At 45.2% G+C, this 19,817-nt stretch overlaps 1 protein-coding gene, 1 long non-coding RNA gene and 1 pseudogene across 2 annotated transcripts; all 3 read right to left on the bottom strand.

Moving 5' to 3' along the window:
• Window positions 1–1,901: 1,901 nt before the first annotated feature.
• LOC103704289 (L-type lectin-domain containing receptor kinase S.4-like) lies at window positions 1,902–5,927 on the bottom strand (annotated as a pseudogene).
• Window positions 5,928–8,250: 2,323 nt separating this feature from the next.
• On the bottom strand, window positions 8,251–9,358 carry LOC148699898 (uncharacterized). The gene is made up of 2 exons (XR_015973766.2): window positions 9,082–9,358; window positions 8,251–8,379 (listed from the first exon to the last, which is right to left on the bottom strand). It is a non-coding gene; the product is annotated as an uncharacterized LOC148699898 (long non-coding RNA).
• Window positions 9,359–13,349: 3,991 nt separating this feature from the next.
• On the bottom strand, window positions 13,350–16,544 carry LOC149751253 (uncharacterized). The gene is made up of 2 exons (XM_089927550.1): window positions 16,265–16,544; window positions 13,350–15,126 (listed from the first exon to the last, which is right to left on the bottom strand). Exon 2 carries the CDS (start codon window positions 15,123–15,125, stop codon window positions 13,560–13,562), a length of 1,566 nt encoding a protein of 521 aa, XP_089783676.1. The 5' UTR covers window position 15,126; window positions 16,265–16,544; the 3' UTR covers window positions 13,350–13,559.
• Window positions 16,545–19,817: the final 3,273 nt, after the last annotated feature.

Consider the following 19,817-nt stretch of genomic DNA (forward strand, 5'->3'; position numbering starts at 1 on the left):
TTGATCTTTGGTGAACATGAAACATCACATGATCTTGTGTGGAACCTATCGTAAGCACGGGACCATTGCCTGGAACTCAAATGGACGGAGAATCTCTCTTCTTCTCAGTAAATACAATCAGAAACTGGTCCTTTCGTCTCACAAGCATTTGTTGCCAACCAATTATTAAACAACTGTATAATCTTGTTGTAATCTTTACCTTTCAAGTGATTCTGTTGGCGCTCTTTCGCTTATGTGCTGCATCTTTCACATTGGGAGTGTGTTTTACAAATAATGGACATGAGTGTTCAGAGTTAGTGAAATTTTACTGTTGTTGATCTTAACTTGTTTCCAGTTATTTACTTTGGTATCACAGATGTCTTTCTGAATCGCAGGACAAATTTGTCCAAGCATGACTGGTATTAAAACTTCCCAGAGAAATGCATTTGGTCTGGATGTTACCATTGCAGACTTCACCAAAGCTAAGAAATCAGCTGCTTCAGTGTTTGCAAACTTTTGGCAGTGAGTGTTAGCAGATGTGAGGAAGGCATTGGGGTCCAGTATGGCAGCGTCCTACTCGTTTGGATGTGCATATCTTTAGGGCTAGTGGTTGGGCATCTATACTGCAATGTGCACCACCAAAATTAAAATTACTTGGTCTACGTGTGACAAGGTGAGATTTGAAGTGAAAAAGAATTAGAATAATTCACAGTGCATATTCTCTTCATATGCTTTTGTTGATACTCTGCGGTGTATTATTTTTTTCAACAAATTTTCTCGTGAAATTAAATGATAAGAACTTTTGGGCTTAGGATCAATTGGCAGCCTCCTTTGTTGGCATCTCGGAGAATGGAATAGAATGACTTTCCTTGGGCAGAAATCTACTGGAGTGGTGGTTTTTCGACAGGCTTTGTCAAACTTCAGACTGGGGATATCTTTTTAATGATAACTGTAGGAGTGCGTTTGATTTTGTTTGAAGTAGAGAATGGATTACAGGGTCCAAAAACCAACTAATCATTCAAAACTCCATAAAATGACTTTTTTGATGATTATATTGCCATTAAATCTGAAAAGTTTAATGGTTTTTTCTGTAGCAGTAATAAAATATGATGTTTATGCTTATGATGATATTAAAAATGAAAAAAAATAGCTATTACTACTCGGGGAAAAATTTTTTATTGCCATTACCTTATATACCAAGAGTTTTATTTCCAACCGTAGTTATAATTTCATGAAGTACTCGAATTATTAGAAAAAGCTCAGTCCACTCCACCTATTCACACGAGTAGCTGGATGACTAGTTGGGATAAGATATGATTTTTGTGTTTATGGTGACATTTAAAAGAAAAAAAACCCAGCTATTACCACCCGAAAAAAAAATTAATGCCATGACATTAGATAACAACAAGAGTTTATTACAACCGTAATTATGTTTTATGAAGTATTCGAATTACTAGAACAAGCTCAGTCCAATCCATCTATCCACTGCAGCAGCTGGGTCATCACTAGCTTTCATAAGATATAATGCATGCTTATGGTGACATTAAAAATGAAAAAAAAATAATACATGAAAAGCTAAATGGAGACACGGCATGGAAAGATTAAACTTGGATACACCGTGCCGGCTCCTCCATCCTCCAGTTCTTTCTTTCTAGGAGATCCTTATCTAATAAAATATTTAAATAATAATAATAATAATTTTATTTTTTTATTCTCTCATATTCGATACATTTCAAAAATAATTATATGTACTGGTGTACAGACTCTATATATATATAAAAAAAATAGATTGATATAGGATCACATTAATAAAAAAAATTACTAACCGATATATATAACTTGCTATGTGATCCTAAAATCACTTTAATAAAATCATACTAATAAAAAAAATAATATAAGTTGATACAAAATTACGTTAATAAAAAAATTATGAAAAATATAAGTTGTTATATAATTTTTAAAATTATGCTGACATTATCCGGCAACAGAAGAATGCATGCCATAAACTAACAAGAAGTTGAGAGCACCCATGAAAGCCTTTGTAGTGGAACCTCTCACACATGCCTACCTCCACTGAGGGAGCTGGAAGACACCATATCAAAGGATGAAGGTTATGAGTTGCGTGATGCCAAAACCAAAGAATCAGCTTCGGAGAACACAAGGGCAGCATCATCGGCGAGACTGTCATCGCCGTTGAGATATTGGATCACCTGCCTCATGGTAGGCCTGACCTCTGGAATGGACTGCGAACAAACCAGTCCTAGCTTCACTACCAGCTCAACTTCCTCCCTCACGTAGGACCCCCCAAGCTTGGGATCCACAACCTCCAATAACCGGCCTCTCATTTTGCACCCCCTCACCCACTCCATCAGAAGCGAATGTTCCGTTGGAGCAGTAGGCTCGAAGGGCCTCCGACCACACGCCACCTCTAAAAGCAATATACCGTAGGCAAAGACATCCGAACTGGCCGTGGATCTGCCGGTGCGCACCAGTTCTGGTGCAATGTATCCAACCACAAGCATCGTGTGAGGATTCTTGCCACGCTCGTATAATCTAGCAAGACTGATGTCGCCCAACCTTCCATTCATTGCAGCATCCAGTAGAACGTTGCTCGATTTGATGTCTCTGTGGACAACCACTTGCTCCCATTCTTCATGCAGGTAGACGAGTCCCAAAGCAACGCCCTTGAGGATCCTAAACCGTTGATCCCAACTCAACAGCCCACACTTCTCACTTTCAAAGAGGAAGGTGTCAAGGCCGCCATTTGGCATGAACTCAGAGACCAGAAGGAGGTCTCCGTTTCGCTTGCACCATCCTTGGAACGGAACCAAGTTCTTGTGTCTCATGCGGCCCATGCACGCCACCTCTGCTATGAATTCTCTCACTCCTTGCCTGGAATTACTTGAGATCTTCTTGACTGCAACTTCTTCTCCGGTGCGTGGTAGGGTGCCCTTGTACACAAGGCCAAAGCCACCCGAGCCGAGAAGCTCTGTCTCTCTGAATCCTTTGGTTGCCTTGTAAACAGGGGCGGCCCAATACATTTGGGGGCCTAAGGCGAACTCATTAAAAGAGACCTTTTTTATTATTATTTAAATAATAAATTTTTTTTAATAAGTATAAAAATATTTTAAAATTTTTATTTAAAAATAATTCGTCTAGCTTTTTGAGAAGCAAAATTACTAATTAAACTTTTATACTCAAGATCCATTAAAATACTATTTTCAATCGATAATATAGCTAATCCATTTAATCTTTCTAGTGACATGGTTGATCGCAAATAAGATTTTATCAATTTTAATTTTGAAAAACTTCTTTCAGCAGAAGCAACTGTTACAGGTATTTAAAAATAATTCGTCTAGCTTTTTCTTTTTTTTTTGAGTTTTTCATACCCACAGTCATATTTTCTATTAGACATTTTAATCTATAAATAATATTATCAAACTAAGCAATTAAAAAAACACCACAAATAAATCAAAATATAAAAAACTTGATTGTGTCAAGAAAAACAAACTCGAGTCCGACAAGTAGTGCCGAACTTAATTGTGTCGAGAAGAGGCCGAATAGTGCCGAACTCGACGGCGAGAAGAGGCCGAACCGCCGAAGTCACAACCAACCTACATTTGGATCCAAAAAAAAATCAATTTAACTTGACTAAATAAAAATTAATTGGATCAAAAGATTAATTAGTAAAGTAAACTAGCTTAAGAGCTAACAGAGGAGGACGGTGGATTAGATTCTCACCGGGAATTGGGATCAGTGACAGTGATTCAGTAATTTCAGTGGGAAATTGGATGCTCACGGTCCAACGGACTGACAGAGGACGGTAGGCTGGGCAGTGACGGCGTCCACTGTGACGCAGTGTCAGTGTGTCACAGAGACAGACTCACAAAGACACAGACTCACAGTGGACGGTGAGCTTGGAGTGAGCCGAGCTGCCGACTGCCGAGTGCCGAGGAGCGGAGGAGGCCGGAGCGGCGGAGCCCGGAGATCGGAGGATCCGAGGACGGCGAGGAGAGCTGGAGTCTGGAGAGGACTCCTCAGTCTCCTCTCAGAGGAGATCCGGCCGGCGGCTAGCCACTCGCCGGGTCTTCCGTCGGCTGAAGCCCGAAGGTTGGAGGACTGAGGAGTGAGGAGCCGAGGACGGCGACGTCGGGCGTCGGCCAGGAGAGGAGATCCAGCCGGCGGTCCAAGAGCTGGAGTCTGGAGAGGAGATCCGGCCGGCGGGTTCTGCCTTCTTGGAGCCGGAGGAGGAGGACCGAGCCACCGAGCCACCGAGGACGGTGGACTTTAGAGCGGAGCCGACTAGCCGAGGAGGCGAGGAGGCCGGAGGCCCGGAGCCCGGAGGCCGGAGGTCGGAGCCTCGGAGGAGCCGAGGACGACGAGTCGTCGGAGTCGACGAGGACAGATGGAGCGGTGCTGCGACTGCGAGCGTGCGACGGTGCGAGTCTGCCGAAAACTGGAGAAGGGGGATTGGGATTTGGGAGAACTGAGAAGGGGGGAGAGAAGGTCCGACCGTCCGAAGGAGGGAGGAAATACCCATAACCCGTTGCAGCCCGGTACTGGTGCTCTGGTAGCCGTCGCCTCGCCCACTGCCCAGCGCCCAGCTACGACTGTCACAGTGTCACTCTAGGCTCTAGCCATCGCCCATCGGAGACCGGAGACGGATGGGAAAGGGAAAGGCAGAGCCGCAGAAGGCTACGGTCCGCTGGGTCATGGGTGGGTGTCAAGGACTCAAGGAGTTCCAGACTTCCATCCCGGCTTTAAAAAAAAAAAAAAAAAAAAAAAAAAAAAAAAAAAAAAAAAAAACTATGCTGTGGTTCCATGGGTCGGGGGCCTTCCATGGGTCGGGGGCCTTAGGCGACCGCCTCAGTCGCCTAAGGCCCGAGCCGGCCCTGCTTGTAAAGATCCTTATATGGGATCCTATGGGGATAATCTAATTCCCAGTCCTCAGGAGTCTCCGCAAGCTTTGCCCTCTGCCATAGGTGCCAGGAAACAGAGAATAATACAAGCGCCGCCACGAGAAGCGTAGAAAGAGAAGATATAACCCCAATTTTGATTCCAGAGGCTTTGGAAGTCGACGAAGCTTTCGCTGGTTGTGGAGGAAGGGGTAGGTGAGATAGGTCAAGGGAGCGCGCCGCTCCATTGGTCCGAAAGCTCCATCCCAAGATGTAGTGAGAACTCGAGAGCTTCCCCGTCGATGAAGAGAAACCAACATACATGTACTCCTTTAGAATTGGCGACAGATCGATGGCGTATGATATGAGAGGTCGGCTTGGTTTGCCTACAGAGAGGGGAGAAATGGTCACATTCAGAATTTTTGCAACACCATCGTAGTCTATCCAGGCCTGAATTGGTTGCCCGCTCTCCAGTTCAAAATTCACCATCCTGGAATTTGCAGTGCAGTAGGAGGCAGTTTCTGAAACATTGGAAACAAGGCTGTTTATATCGACACCAACGTGGTTGTCATCGATGTCCTTGAACAGATCAGATCCCTGAACGGTGTCAAACTCAACCGCAAAGATATGGTTGGAAGAATTTCCATTGCTGCTCCTATTGAGAAGGCCAAGGTACTGGCAACAACTGCCCTCGAGAGTCTTCGTAGGGGCCACTGCGAAGGCCAAGCCATGGCCGCCTCCGTTCCCAACAGTGATGATGTCGAAGACGAAGGTGGTGCTGAAGGAGATTGTAGTCTGTGTCATGGAGCGAGTGTTGAGCAGCATTTGAATTGGTGAGACGAAAAAGGCGTGGCCCATGACTTTGTAAGTGCCATTGGTGAGCTGAAGCACGCCATCGGATGTGATACGAGCAGAGCCATCCAAGCTCAGATTGGTGGCTGATTTGAAACCATTGTAGGTAAAATCGATATTAACAGAGAGGGAAGAGCTGGCTAGGAGAAGAACGAAGAACAGAAGCACAGTGGATGCTGCCATGATGACTCCAGGAAAGCCGGGAGAAGATAATGAAAACAGTGGGGCGTCTGCGATGGACAAGCTGGTTGGGAAGTCTTCTTGAATGAATGAATGAAATTGACTGGTTGACTTTTGTGTTTTTGGTTAATTATGCTTTTGATTCTTCGAACCTAGGTCGTATTTTTAATAAATTTCTAAATTTTAAAAATTTTAAATTTCATCTTATTTTTTGCACCTATTTTAGTATAGCCTTATCTCCAAATTCCAGCCATTTTCTGTTGCCTCTGCGGGCATTAACTAATGATTATATGACAAAAACTGCTTAGATAAATAATTGCATAGCCAATTGGTGATGAAGTGGCATATGAGTGATAATATGGTATATACTATAAAATTTTCTACCATATATTTATTTAAAAAATTTATTAATAATATATTATTATATTGTTGATTTTACTCTATCATCAATTATATTCTTAATCTTTTTTTTTCTTCGTACCTTCTGCTAGAATAGGCATCAATATATACAAAAAAAAAAAATATACCACCATTACTTGTATATATTATCATATTGTATGTTATTTATCTAATCTTTCATTTCATCCCATTTTTCCTGCAACGGCAATTGAGTCGGAACCCAAAGAGAACAGAAAGCAAAAGAGAGTAAAAAAATAATAGTAATTTCTATTTAAAAAAAGATAAAAATTAGTTTTTTTTTTTAGCATCTTTTACTTCCCGTTCTTCTCGGGTTCAAATCGGATTCTCTATTTGCATTTTGGGAAAAAGTGAGATTAGGAGATGAAATAAAAGGTTAGATGACTAAGGCATGATGTGGTGGTATAGATTTGTTTCTATATATATTGACAGAATAAAATTAAGAGTATGATTGCAGACGGAATAAAACTAGCCATATTATAATATACTATTAATATAAATTTTTAATATATATATATAGTAGAAAATTTTATAGCACAATCTATATTATCACTTATATGTCACTTCATTATTCATTGACCTCATAATTATTTATTTAAGTATTTTTTATACAATTATTGGTTAATATTACTGAAAATTTTTGGTGTGTAAAGTGCTCAGAATTCAGGATGCTATTAAAATAGTTGGGAGAAAATAGAAAAAAATTATTTTTTTTGAAATTTAAAAGCATATTCAAAATCCGACTAAATTTTGGAAGATCTGTAGCATAATTGATATTTTTAAAAAAATCTTGCAATTATTGATAGAAGTTGGACTGGGCTAGATTTGACCCGTATTTAATGCCCTGCAATTGTTTCAAACCGGACGGCGAGCTAGCCTGCTTGCCGAACCCCACACTTCGCCATCTTTTGGATAAGCGGTGCCGTTGCTGGAGGGTTAGATCGACTAAGACAAGACAAGCAGTCTAGTCGAAGGAACATATCATCCAAAGCCTCATGTGAATTCTGCGCCTCTATGATTTCTGCAAAATAAATTGCGTTCGAATTCTTATCTTTTTCCAAGCAGTGGTTAAGTTGCTGATAACATCCAAAGGCATGCGACATGAAGAGATCATGTGAAGTAGGGGTCTTAGGTTAGCCCTTCTGTTTTTTTTTTTTTTTTAGCAAAAAAATAGCCACTTAAGGAGTGGATCGATGGGGTTATGAAGTGCATCAGCTCGCCCTACTTTGCCATATTGATGAATAGCATGTCTTCCCATTTTTTCTACTTCCTCTGTCGGTTTTCAGCAGGACTGCCCTTTATCCCCGATGCTATTTATTTTATGTGCAGATGCATTGTATAGAGCTCTTTGGCATGATGTGGAGACGCAGACTAGGTATATAGACCTGATCCGAAGTCCATTCAGATATCGCATGTTTTATTTGCTGATGATTGCATGATCCTAACTCGAGCATCTAGGCAGGCGGCAGTGGTTACTCGACAGATTTTGGGAGATTATTGCACGGCCTTGGATCAACGGGTCAACCTAGCCAAGTCAACTATATGTTTCAGCCCAAAGATTAAGCCTTCGGTGAAGTCGTCAATTAAGTAGACTCTGGGAGTGGGTGAGCAAGAGGGGACACTAAAGTATCTGGGGGTTTCGATTATTGGACGACGTCTGCGCCGCTATGATTGCCATGACATTGAGCAGAGTGTTAGACATAGGCTTGAGGGCTGACAGATGGATGCTTTCTCTATGATGGGTAGAGTGACATTGGTGTGATCGGTCCTCAATTCTATACCGATATACTTGATATCGAACACCATTGTGCCGGTTGTCACGCCCCGAACCCGGGGCCCGGGGCGCGAGCAGACGCCGCGCACCTGCAGGGCGGACCCCGCAGGCGCGCAAGGCAGATAAATCAGATCAACCATCAATAGCTAAACAAAGATAAATTCCAGTTTCCATATCAAATGTCCATAAATATATACACATGTCAAAAGGAAAGTCAATGTCTACTAGCTAAATACATCATGATCACTCCGTCCCATAATCCCTATAATCACATGTCATCACCTGAAAAAAAATGTAAATAATAGGAGTGAGCTAACAGCTCAGTAGGCGACATCATGCAATAAAGTCATCATATAACATGTCATAATGCATATAAAAGCAGCTAAACTCATAAATCCAAAAATCCACACAATAATCTGTAAACCCGATCCGAGACTCAAAATATCTCAACCGCATGACTACGGCCACATCACCCAGTGGCATGGTTACACCGAAGTGCCAATACAACTCTCCGAAGAGCCGCTCCACTGAGCCAACGCACCACTGTGCCGCACCCCCTGGTGCCAATCTCACGCTCCGCAGAGCCAACGCACCACTGTGCCGCACCCCCTGGTGCCAATCTCACGCTCCACTGAGCCGCTCCGCAGAGCAAAACGCACCCCTGTGCCGCCACTATTCTATCACCGGTGGTCACGGTGTCGGAACCAGTTCCTCAGTACAAGTCGACAGGGCCAACGTATCATCCCATTGGCGGGGTCTAGACTATAGTCACGCGGTCCTTAAAAATCAATAAATAAATTTTCCACATCGTGAATTTCCAAATCAAAGTCATGAACATGCTCCCAATAATAAGTCACATAACAGTTTATAAAAAAAAATAAATATTTAATTCTAATTCTAACACATAACGCCAAGAATAAATCATAACATCAAGATATGCAAGATACATGTTATAATTCGATTTTAAAGCAATAAGTCACCTACCTGGGTTCGCTTAAAAGATCCCTGCCACAGATATCACGAACCCCTGATTAAACATAAATATTAATTATTTAATTAATTAAGAAACATAATTTAAACTAATTTCAACCCCTTAAACTCCTAAGTTCATAAATCCAAGAATGGGCCCCCAAGATCAAACATATACCCTAAAATCAGAATCCTTTAGACCCAAGTCAATTGTGGCCCAAAACAGATTAGGCCCAATTGAACCAAACCGGATAACAGGTTCATATCAAATTTCGGGCCCAACCCAAACCAGTCCACAGTTCCAATTTGGCCCGACTCAGCCAACACAGACCCCCAACCCAATCCAGACCAGGTCTGATCAGACCATAACAAAACCCATTCACTTAAACTCAGACCCAACCCAATTCAAGAAATGGGTGGAACCGGTACACGGTCTGATCCACACTACCCAACTCAAGTTTAGGCTAAATCCCATGGTTCAATCAGATCAGGGTCTGTTGTGTCTGGTTTGAGACCCAAATAGGCACGGAAATCAAAGCAAGGTATACGCCCAGGAAGAAGAAAGAAGAAAAGAATAAGAAGAAGAAGAAGAAGAAGAAGAAGAAGAAGAAGAAAAGAAAGGAGGGGGGGGGGGTGGCTGGTGGTTCCGGTCGGCCCTCGGCGGTCGACCGTGGCCCTCGGCGGCGGCGCTCGGCCAGCCGCCGTCGGCCACGCCACTGTCACAAGTGGCGCCGGACGAAAAGGAGAGCAGAAGGAGAGGAAGAAAGGAAGGGAAGAGAGGGACCGGGGCTGGAAAGCCCGACCCCTGTTCACCCATCTCCGGCCGAACTCGTTTCGGCCGGATTGACCCCGGCCAGCCACCGTCGGCCGGCCGAATCCCATCAAAAAAATTTTCCAAAACAGGGGATGAAGACCGGTTGCCATCCCTCATTTCTCTCCCCTCAAATCCAAAAATAATGATAAAAAAGAAACATGTCTTTCTCACCTCCGGTCGTCGACGAAAGGATCCCTGGCGGCGTTGGCGGCTCCGGCGGCGGCTACGGCTCCGGCAACTGTCTCTAGAAGGGGGAAGAAGATGAGGGGAAAACTCAAATTTTTAGAGAGATGGGGAAGGGATGGGGCTCGGATGAGGCTCTCAGAGGAGAGAAAGAGGGAGAGAGAGAGAGAGGGAGAGAGGGAGAGAGGGAAAGGGGGGGGGAGGTGCGAAGATCCCGCTGGCCGTTCGGCCGGCGTGGTCTTCGTGGGGCGACACGAAGAGCGAACTGAAGTCGGCATCCATTGCCGACTTCAGTTCTTTGGGCCCAATAACAGGCCCAAAATTCAGATCTTTACACTCTAACCAACTAAAAAAAAATTTCGTCCTCGAAATTAAAACATACCTCAATCCGAGAACATGGCAGGAAACTTCTCTCTATCTCCTCCTCCAGCTCCCAAGTAGCTTCTCTCTCACTGTGATTGCTCCACTGCACCTTTACATAAGGAATCGTGCGCCTCCTCAAAACTTGGTCCTTCCTATCCACTACACGGATAGGCTGCTCAACATAAGAAAGATCTGCGCGGAGCTGCAAAGGTGCCACTTCAATCACATGACTGGGATCAGCAATGTACCTCCTCAGCATGGAGACATGAAATACAGAATGAACTCCCGATAGAGCAGGTGGAAGTGCCAGTCTATAAGCAACAGATCCAACTCTCTCGAGAATCTCGAAGGGTCCCACATATCTCGGACTGAGCTTGCCTCGAACTCCAAACCGCATGATCCCTTTAGAAGGGGATACTCTGAGGAACACATGATCTCCGACCTGAAATTCTAATTCCCGCCTCCTGATATCTGCATAGCTTTTCTGTCTACTCTGAGCTGCTCGGAGTCGTTCTCTGATCAACTGAATCTTTTCCACTGTCTGCTGCACCATCTCTGGACCCAAGATCTTCCTCTCCCCCACATCATCCCAACAGATAGGCGATCTGCACTTCCTACCATATAGAGCCTCATAAGGAGCCATCTGTATGCTTGCCTGGTAGCTATTATTATAAGCAAACTCTACCAGTGACAAGTGATGATCCCAAGAGCCCCTCATATCAATAGAGCAGGCTCTCAGCATATCCTCTAGAATCTGGATGGTCCTCTCAGACTGTCCATCTGTCTGTGGATGAAAGGCTGTACTGAAGCTAAGGGTGGTCCCCAAAGCTCTGTGCAAGCTGCCCCAGAAATGTGCCACAAACCGGGAATCTCTGTCTGATACAATGGATACTGAAACTCCGTGCAGCCGTACTATCTGCTCGATATATAATTCTGCCAGCTTCTCCAGTGTCATCCCAGTCTTGATTGCCAGAAAATGAGCTGTTTTGGTCAGTCTGTCTACGATCACCCAGACTGAATCATGACCTCTAAGGGTACGAGGTAGTCCTGATACGAAATCCATAGTGATATGCTCCCATTTCCACTCTGGAATCGGCAGAGGCTGTAGCATACCTGCTGGTCTCTGATGCTCAATCTTAACTTGCTGACAAGTTAAGCATTGAGATACATGCTGGGCAATCTCCCTCTTCATGTTATTCCACCAAAACACCGCTGTTAGATCCTTGTACATCTTGGTACTGCCTGGGTGCACTGTATATCCCGTACTGTGAGCTTCATCCATGATTTCCTTCTTCAGACCAGGATTATCTGGAACACAGATTCTGTTAATAAACCTCAAAGAGCCATCTTCATGTATACGGAAATCTGACTGTGTACCAGACTCGATATCCCTCCTGATCTTCTGGAGTCGAGGGTCATCAACTTGCGCTGCCTTAATTCTATCAATAAGTGTAGGCTGGACTCGCAAGTTTGCCAATTTCATAGTAGCCTCATGTAGATACACCTCTATCTCTGCTCTCCTCAGATCTTCCAGAATATCCTTCTGAGTAGTAATCAAGGCTGCAATATTTCCTGAAGATTTCCGGCTCAGTGCATCTGCTACTACATTTGCCTTTCCAGGGTGATAGTGGATAGTCAGATCATAATCTTTTAACAACTCCAGCCACCTCCTCTGTCTCATGTTCAGCTCTTTTTGAGTAAATAGATATTTCAGGCTTTTATGATCAGTATATACCTGACATGTCTCTCCATACAAATAGTGCCTCCATAATTTCAGAGCAAATACAACTGCTGCAAGCTCGAGATCATGTGTGGGATAGTTTTCTTCATAAGGCTTGAGCTGTCTAGAGGCGTAGGCAATAACTTTTCCATTCTGCATCAGCACACAGCCCAAACCCTTCTTGGAGGCATCACTGTAAATAGTATAATCAACACCCGTGACTGGCAGAGTCAAAATAGGTGCTGACACTAGCCGGCGCTTCAATTCCTCGAAGCTCTTCTCACACTGATCCGACCACTCGAATTTCACTCCTTTGCGAGTGAGTCGAGTCAAGGGCCCAGCAATACTAGAGAAGCCTTCTACAAATCTTCTGTAATAGCCGGCTAATCCAAGGAAACTGCGGATCTCTGATACATTTGTCGGTCTGCTCCAGTCAACTACAGCTTCGATCTTCTTCGGGTCAACCATAATTCCTTCTTTAGATACCACATGTCCCAAGAACATCACCTGATCCAGCCAGAACTGACATTTCTTCAGTTTCCCATACAATTGATTCTATCTCAAAATTTTCAAAACAATTTTCAAGTGTTGCTCATGCTCAGTATGACTCTTGGAATAGATTAAGATGTCATCAATAAACACAATTACAAATTTGTCCAAGAAAGGTTTAAATACCCTGTTCATCAGATCCATAAATGCAGCTGGAGCATTTGTCAACCCGAAAGGCATCACCAGATACTCATAATGGCCATATCTGGTGCGGAAGGCAGTCTTGGCTATATCAGACTCCTTTATCCTCAACTGATGATATCCAGATCGCAGATCAATCTTTGAAAACACCTGGGCACCCTGAAGCTGATCAAACAAGTCATCAATCCGGGGTAGGAGGTACCTGTTCTTGATAGTCACTTTGTTAATTTCCCGAAAATCAATGCATAGCCTCATACTGCCGTCCTTCTTCCTCACAAATAATACTGGTGCACCCCAAGGAGAGACACTGGGTCGAATGAAACCCAGATCCAATAGCTCCTGCAACTGTTCCTTCAGTTCTTTTAGTTCAGCCGGGGCCATTCTGTAAGGAGGTCTAGATATGGGTGCCGTACCAGGGTTTAGATCAATGGCAAATTCCACCTCTCTAACTGGTGGTAAACTAGGAAGCTCATCAGGAAAAACATCAGGGTATTCCCTGACCACGAGTATGTCTTCAATTTTCTGTTCCGACTGCTCAGAATCCATGACGGCTGCCATATACACAGAGCACCCCTTCCTGAGAGACCGAATACCCTGTAAGGCTGCCACTATCTGAGGGGAGACACACCCTCCATCACCCACAAAATAAAACTCTTCAATGTCAGGGATTCGGAAAGTCACCCGCTTCGAGAAGCAGTCAATGGTAGCGTGATATATAGCTAACTAATCCATACCCAGAATTAAATCAAATTCATGTAAGTCCATGACAATAAGGTCAGCTTTCAAGTCTCTACCCTCTACAATTACTGGGCAAGACTTGCATATCAGTGAGGTGATCATCTTACCCCCAGCTGGGGTACTCACACATAATTCCCTCTCCAAGGGTGAGCAAAATATATCATGCTTATGCACATATGTAGATGAAATAAAAGAGTGTGTGGCCCCTGAGTCGAATAGTGCATATGCATAAGTAGAATGTACTAATAAGGTACCTGTCACTGCCGTGTTGGATGCCTGAGCATCCTGCTGTGTCAGTGCATATACCCGTCCCTGGGTGCGAGATCCTCCTCCCCTATGCTGCCTGAGGACAGCTGACTGGGTAGCCTGTACTGGAGTAAAGGAAGTCTGTCGTTGAGGAGCTACAGAACTCGGTGGCCTCTGCGCAGATCTAGTACGAGGACAATTGGAAATCCTGTGACCCGGCTGACCACACCCGAAACAAACTCCAGAAACTGTCTGAGTCTGAGGGCACTCAGCTATCCGGTGGCCCTGCTGACCACACCTGAAACATGCCCCAATACCAGGCCGTGTCTGAAGACACTCAACAGCTCTATGTCCAGTCTGGCCACACTTGAAGCACATTCCTGATATCCCCCTGCGATCCGGTGCAGTCCTCCCATATGGAACTCGCTGCCCTGCTCCTGGATGGAACTGCATAGGTCGGCGCAGATGCCGCTCACCGTCAGAATCAAAGTCCCTGGTCCTCTTTGACTTCCCTTTCTGAGCATCCTGTGTCTCCTTCCAGATGATCTCCATATTTTTAGCTCTGTCAACTAGGTCATCATAATCAGTCGAGTGAACAGCAGCTAAACCTTGACGCAGGCGAGGCCTCAGTCCTTCCTCAAATCTACTCATCCTAGATTTAGGGTCTTGGACAAGAGATGGTGCAAAACGTGACAGTCGATCGAACTCAGCCTCATAATCCTCCACAGTCATACTCCCCTGAGAGAGACTCAGAAACTCCCTCTCCAACTCCCTGATACGACGGGAAGGGAAATACTTGGAGTAGAAGGCCATGCGGAATCCCGGCCAGGTCACATATCCTGCATCCTGCATCATAGTCCTCTCCACAGACTCCCACCAATGATGAGCCCGGTCCTGAAGCATATAGGTGGCAAATCTGATCTTCTCCTCCTCAGTACAACCCATGGCCCTGAAAGCCTTCTCCATCTCATCTATCCACCATTCGGCCTCTTGGGGATCGGTAGTTCCCTTGAAGGCCGGAGGAGCCAACTTCCGGAATTCTGCAATGCTCCTCCCCTGATCCGACGAGCTAGCAGAGGGATGCTGTGGATGTGGGTCCCTCTGCTGTCTGACCAGCTCAATCACCTCCCTGACCAGTTCCAATACTGGGGTCGATCCTCCCGCCTGATCCTGTTCTGGTCGGTCTAAAACTGTCGGAGCAATCTCCTCTTCCTGAACTCGCTCAGCTGGGCGAGGAGTCGCCGGATCATCTCCCATCGTCTCAATCAGACGACGAGGTGGTATACGAGTACGGCGGGGCGGCATCCTGATACAGACATAATACCACAAGTTAGGGTTAAGTCAAAAAAATCTTCCTATGAGTTTACTACCCCACTCTCATTTCCTCACATGTGTCCCTATGCTCCTAGGATTTTCATTAGTTATTGTTTTTTTTTTTTTTTTTTTTTTTGTTCTGATGTTCCTAGTGATCGTTAACCTAAGCTCTGATACCAATAAATCTGTCACGCCCCGAACCCGGGGCCCGGGGCGCGAGCAGACGCCGCGCACCTGCAGGGCGGATCCCGCAAGCGCGCAAGGCAGATAAATCAGATCAACCATCAATAGCTAAACAAAGATAAATTCCAGTTTCCATATCAAATGTCCATAAATATATACACATGTCAAAAGGAAAGTCAATGTCTACTAGCTAAATACATCATGATCACTCCGTCCCATAATCCCTATAATCACATGTCATCACCTGAAAAAAAAATGTAAATAATAGGAGTGAGCTAACAGCTCAGTAGGCGACATCATGCAATAAAGTCATCATATAACATGTCATAATGCATATAAAAGCAGCTAAACTCATAAATCCAAAAATCCACACAATAATCTGTAAACCCGATCCGAGACTCAAAATATCTCAACCGCATGACTACGGCCACATCACCCAGTGGCATGGTTACACCGAAGTGCCAATACAACTCTCCGAAGAGCCGCTCCACTGAGCCAACGCACCACTGTGCCGCACCCCCTGGTGCCAATCTCACGCTCTGCAGAGCCAACGCACCACTGTGCCGCACCCCCTGGTGCCAATCTCACGCTCCACTGAGCCGCTCCGCAGAGCAAAACGCACCCCTGTGCCGCCACTATTCTATCACCGGTGGTCACGGTGTCGGAACCAGTTCCTCAGTACAAGTCGACAGGGCCAACGTATCATCCCACTGGCGGGGTCTAGACTATAGTCACGCGGTCCTTAAAAATCAATAAATAAATTTTCCACATCGTGAATTTCCAAATCAAAGTCATGAACATGCTCCCAATAATAAGTCACATAACAGTTTATAAAAAAAAATAAATATTTAATTCTAATTCTAACACATAACGCCAAGAATAAATCATAACATCAAGATATGCAAGATACATGTTATAATTCGATTTTAAAGCAATAAGTCACCTACCTGGGTTCGCTTAAAAGATCCCTGCCACAGATATCACGAACCCCTGATTAAACATAAATATTAATTATTTAATTAATTAAGAAACATAATTTAAACTAATTTCAACCCCTTAAACTCCTAAGTTCATAAATCCAAGAATGGGCCCCCAAGATCAAACATATACCCTAAAATCAGAATCCTTTAGACCCAAGTCAATTGTGGCCCAAAACAGATTAGGCCCAATTGAACCAAACCGGATAACAGGTTCATATCAAATTTCGGGCCCAACCCAAACCAGTCCACAGTTCCAATTTGGCCCGACTCAGCCCAACACAGACCCCCCAACCCAATCCAGACCAGGTCTGATCAGACCATAACAAAACCCATTCACTTAAACTCAGACCCAACCCAATTCAAGAAATGGGTGGAACCGGTACACGGTCTGATCCACACTACCCAACTCAAGTTTAGGCTAAATCCCATGGTTCAATCAGATCAGGGTCTGTTGTGTCTGGTTTGAGACCCAAATAGGCACGGAAATCAAAGCAAGGTATACGCCCAGGAAGAAGAAAGAAGAAAAGAATAAGAAGAAGAAGAAGAAGAAGAAGAAGAAGAAGAAAAGGAAGGAGGGGGGGGTGGCTGGTGGTTCCGGTCGGCCCTCGGCGGTCGACCGTGGCCCTCGGCGGCGGCGCTCGGCCAGCCGCCGTCGGCCACGCCACTGTCACAAGCGGCGCCGGACGAAAAGGAGAGCAGAAGGAGAGGAAGAAAGGAAGGGAAGAGAGGGACCGGGGCTGGAAAGCCCGACCCCTGTTCACCCATCTCCGGCCGAACTCGTTTCGGCCGGATTGACCCCGGCCGGCCACCGTCGGCCGGCCGAATCCCATCAAAAAAATTTTCCAAAACAGGGGATGAAGACCGGTTGCCATCCCTCATTTCTCTCCCCTCAAATCCAAAAATAATGATAAAAAAGAAACATGTCTTTCTCACCTCCGGTCGTCGACGAAAGGATCCCTGGCGGCGTTGGCGGCTCCGGCGGCGGCTACGGCTCTGGCAACTGTCTCTAGAAGGGGGAAGAAGATGAGGGGAAAACTCAAATTTTTAGAGAGATGGGGAAGGGATGGGGCTCGGATGAGGCTCTCAGAGGAGAGAAAGAGGGAGAGAGAGAGAGAGAGAGGGAGAGAGGGAGAGAGGGAAAAGGGGGGGGGAGGTGCGAAGATCCCGCTGGCCGTTCGGCCGGCGTGGTCTTCGTGGGGCGACACGAAGAGCGAACTGAAGTCGGCATCCATTGCCGACTTCAGTTCTTTGGGCCCAATAACAGGCCCAAAATTCAGATCTTTACACCGGTAGTGCCATTGAGAGCAATGGAGCAGATATTTCGGAACTTCATGTGGGGCAGGCGACAGGGCAGGAGTGGTATCCATCTGGTGGTATGGGAGGTGATATGCCAGTCGGTCAGATTGGGCGGTCTGGGAGTGCACTCACTAGTGGCACGGAGGAAGATCTTAGCAGCGAGGTATGCGGCTAGGTACATTCTGTAGCCGGACAACTTATGGTTTGCCCTCTTGAGGGGCAAGTATGGTGTGTGCTCGGTAGTGGGTGATTTTTAGGTCAGACGCCACAGCTCCTTCATTTGGAAGAAGATCTATACTTACGCCCCGGTGGTCCTCTCAGCGATCAGATGGGGGATTGGCGATGGACGGTCGATTGATGTTTTCCGAGATGCCTAGGTGACTGACCATCCACTAGGGAGGACACTGACGATGGACTCGGCAAGACTGGCTAGGTGCAGAGTTAGTGACCTGATCAGTCTAGGCAAAGGCATGTGGGACGAGACAATGATTCGGAATGTTTTTGGGGAGCAATTGGTTGAGAGAATCTTGGCTATTTCGATCCCAGGTGAGAAGTCAAGAGATAGTTTGTTGTGGGCTCGGACAGGATGGGCTAAGGTGAGCACCAGGGACCTGCAGTTGTTGATGGGCAAGGAGGCCACCTAGCAGATCGAGGGCAAGTGGATATGGAGGATGCGGAATTGCGGATGCACCCTCAAGTGGACTTAGTGGACTTTTGTGCGCATAAAATTCGTATGCGGTGGAGACGTCCGCAGCATATAAGAGGCGTTTCCCTAGTCCCAGCGCCGGCGGCTCCCCGTTCTTTTCGTGTGCAGCCCGCGCCCCATCCTAAACCCAGCAGTCACCGCCGACCATCTCAATGCTTGGGGGGAGTTTCTCATAGGGTTGTTCGATGGAGTGGAGACATCGGCGATTGAGTGTCGGCTTCGGTGGCGGGGGAGGTGGAGAGGAAGACGAAGGCGGTGGGATTCGTTTGCGAGAAGCATCTGACGTGGTGGATTTTGTCGACGAGGTCTCCATATGTTGGATGCATTATATTTATGATGGAAGTTTGTAGGACCGAAGTCCTGGAAGCAGTGATCGGATCTCAGCCCCCCTTTCCCGGTCGAGCTGAAGCCCTGTCCTCCCCCCATAGTGATTTTGTACTGGATGTGATCTTGGTTGGATTAAAACTGATTTAATTGTGGTCTGAGGACGAGGTGAATACGCTCATGGAGTTGGTAGGTCAGATTTATGCTTCTTTTGTTGCAACTTGCAGTAGTTACAACCAGCCCAAGTGTTATGGGCTTTTTGGACAAAAAGATCTACACTACGATATCATAATGAAAGAGCGGAGTTTGAAGCTTTCACAGTTTGACTCAAATGGTTGATGAACAACTATGCGGGACAGGTGACAAGTTGTGTGACCGAGGGCAAACAACGTCTTGCAAGGCAAATTTACCCACTATCAGGGGAAGAGAAGGAGGATCAGATTGGAGGAGCTTTCATTCCCTTTTTTTTTAAAGAAAAAAAAACAAGTTTTTATTCAATTATTCCATTGGTGTTTTTGCACACTAAACATTAAGGGTATGTTTGGATTATACGTGGAAAAATCCATGCAGAGCTAAAAACTAGAGTTTGAGAAGGACTAAATTAAGCAATGCAGAGGGCAGGAGCAGAAGCGGCTCAATGCATTTAGAGCCCTAAGGCGAACTCACTAAAAAAAATCTTTTTTCTTTCTGTTTTATTTTTGAGGCCTTCCCTGCAGTGGGCCGGCCTAAGACGAACTCACTAAGAGGGATCTTTTTCCTTTCTGTTTTATCTTTGAGGCTTTTTCTGCAGTTGGCTTTCTTTGGACTGGGGCTTAGGCGACCGCCACAGTCGCCTAAGGGTTGGGCCGGCCCTAGCAGAGGGATATTTTACTATTACAAAGAATTTTTGATTCTTAGCAACCAATACGGGCTCGTTTGGTTCACGGAAAGCATTTTCTCTCATAGGAATATAATTCCCGAGTAGCAGATTTCTAGAAAGAAGATGTCTGGGAAAGTACTTTTGGCATGTTTGGTTGACCATGAGAAAGTGACAGATTTTTAGAGTGCTTATGTTTGGTTGACCATCCACTTTCCTAAAAAAATTATGTGTAATTCCTATTATATCTTTAATAAAAATTAGATCTTTAATACCTCTTTAATACTGAAGGGCCTTTTTGGAAAAAAAATAAAAATGTTTCGATTTTCGGCTTACAG

The sequence above is a fragment of the Phoenix dactylifera genome, chromosome 15 (assembly GCF_051530095.1).
Source record: "Phoenix dactylifera cultivar Ajwa chromosome 15, Ajwa_hap1_PhDact_Kaust_v1.1, whole genome shotgun sequence".
NCBI classification, from domain to species: domain Eukaryota; kingdom Viridiplantae; phylum Streptophyta; class Magnoliopsida; order Arecales; family Arecaceae; genus Phoenix; species Phoenix dactylifera.

Bases quoted from the DNA above. Each gene is read 5' to 3' on its own strand.
- LOC149751253 (XM_089927550.1), bottom strand. From the start codon at position 15,125: ATGCCGCCCCGCCGTACTCGTATACCACCTCGTCGTCTGATTGAGACG.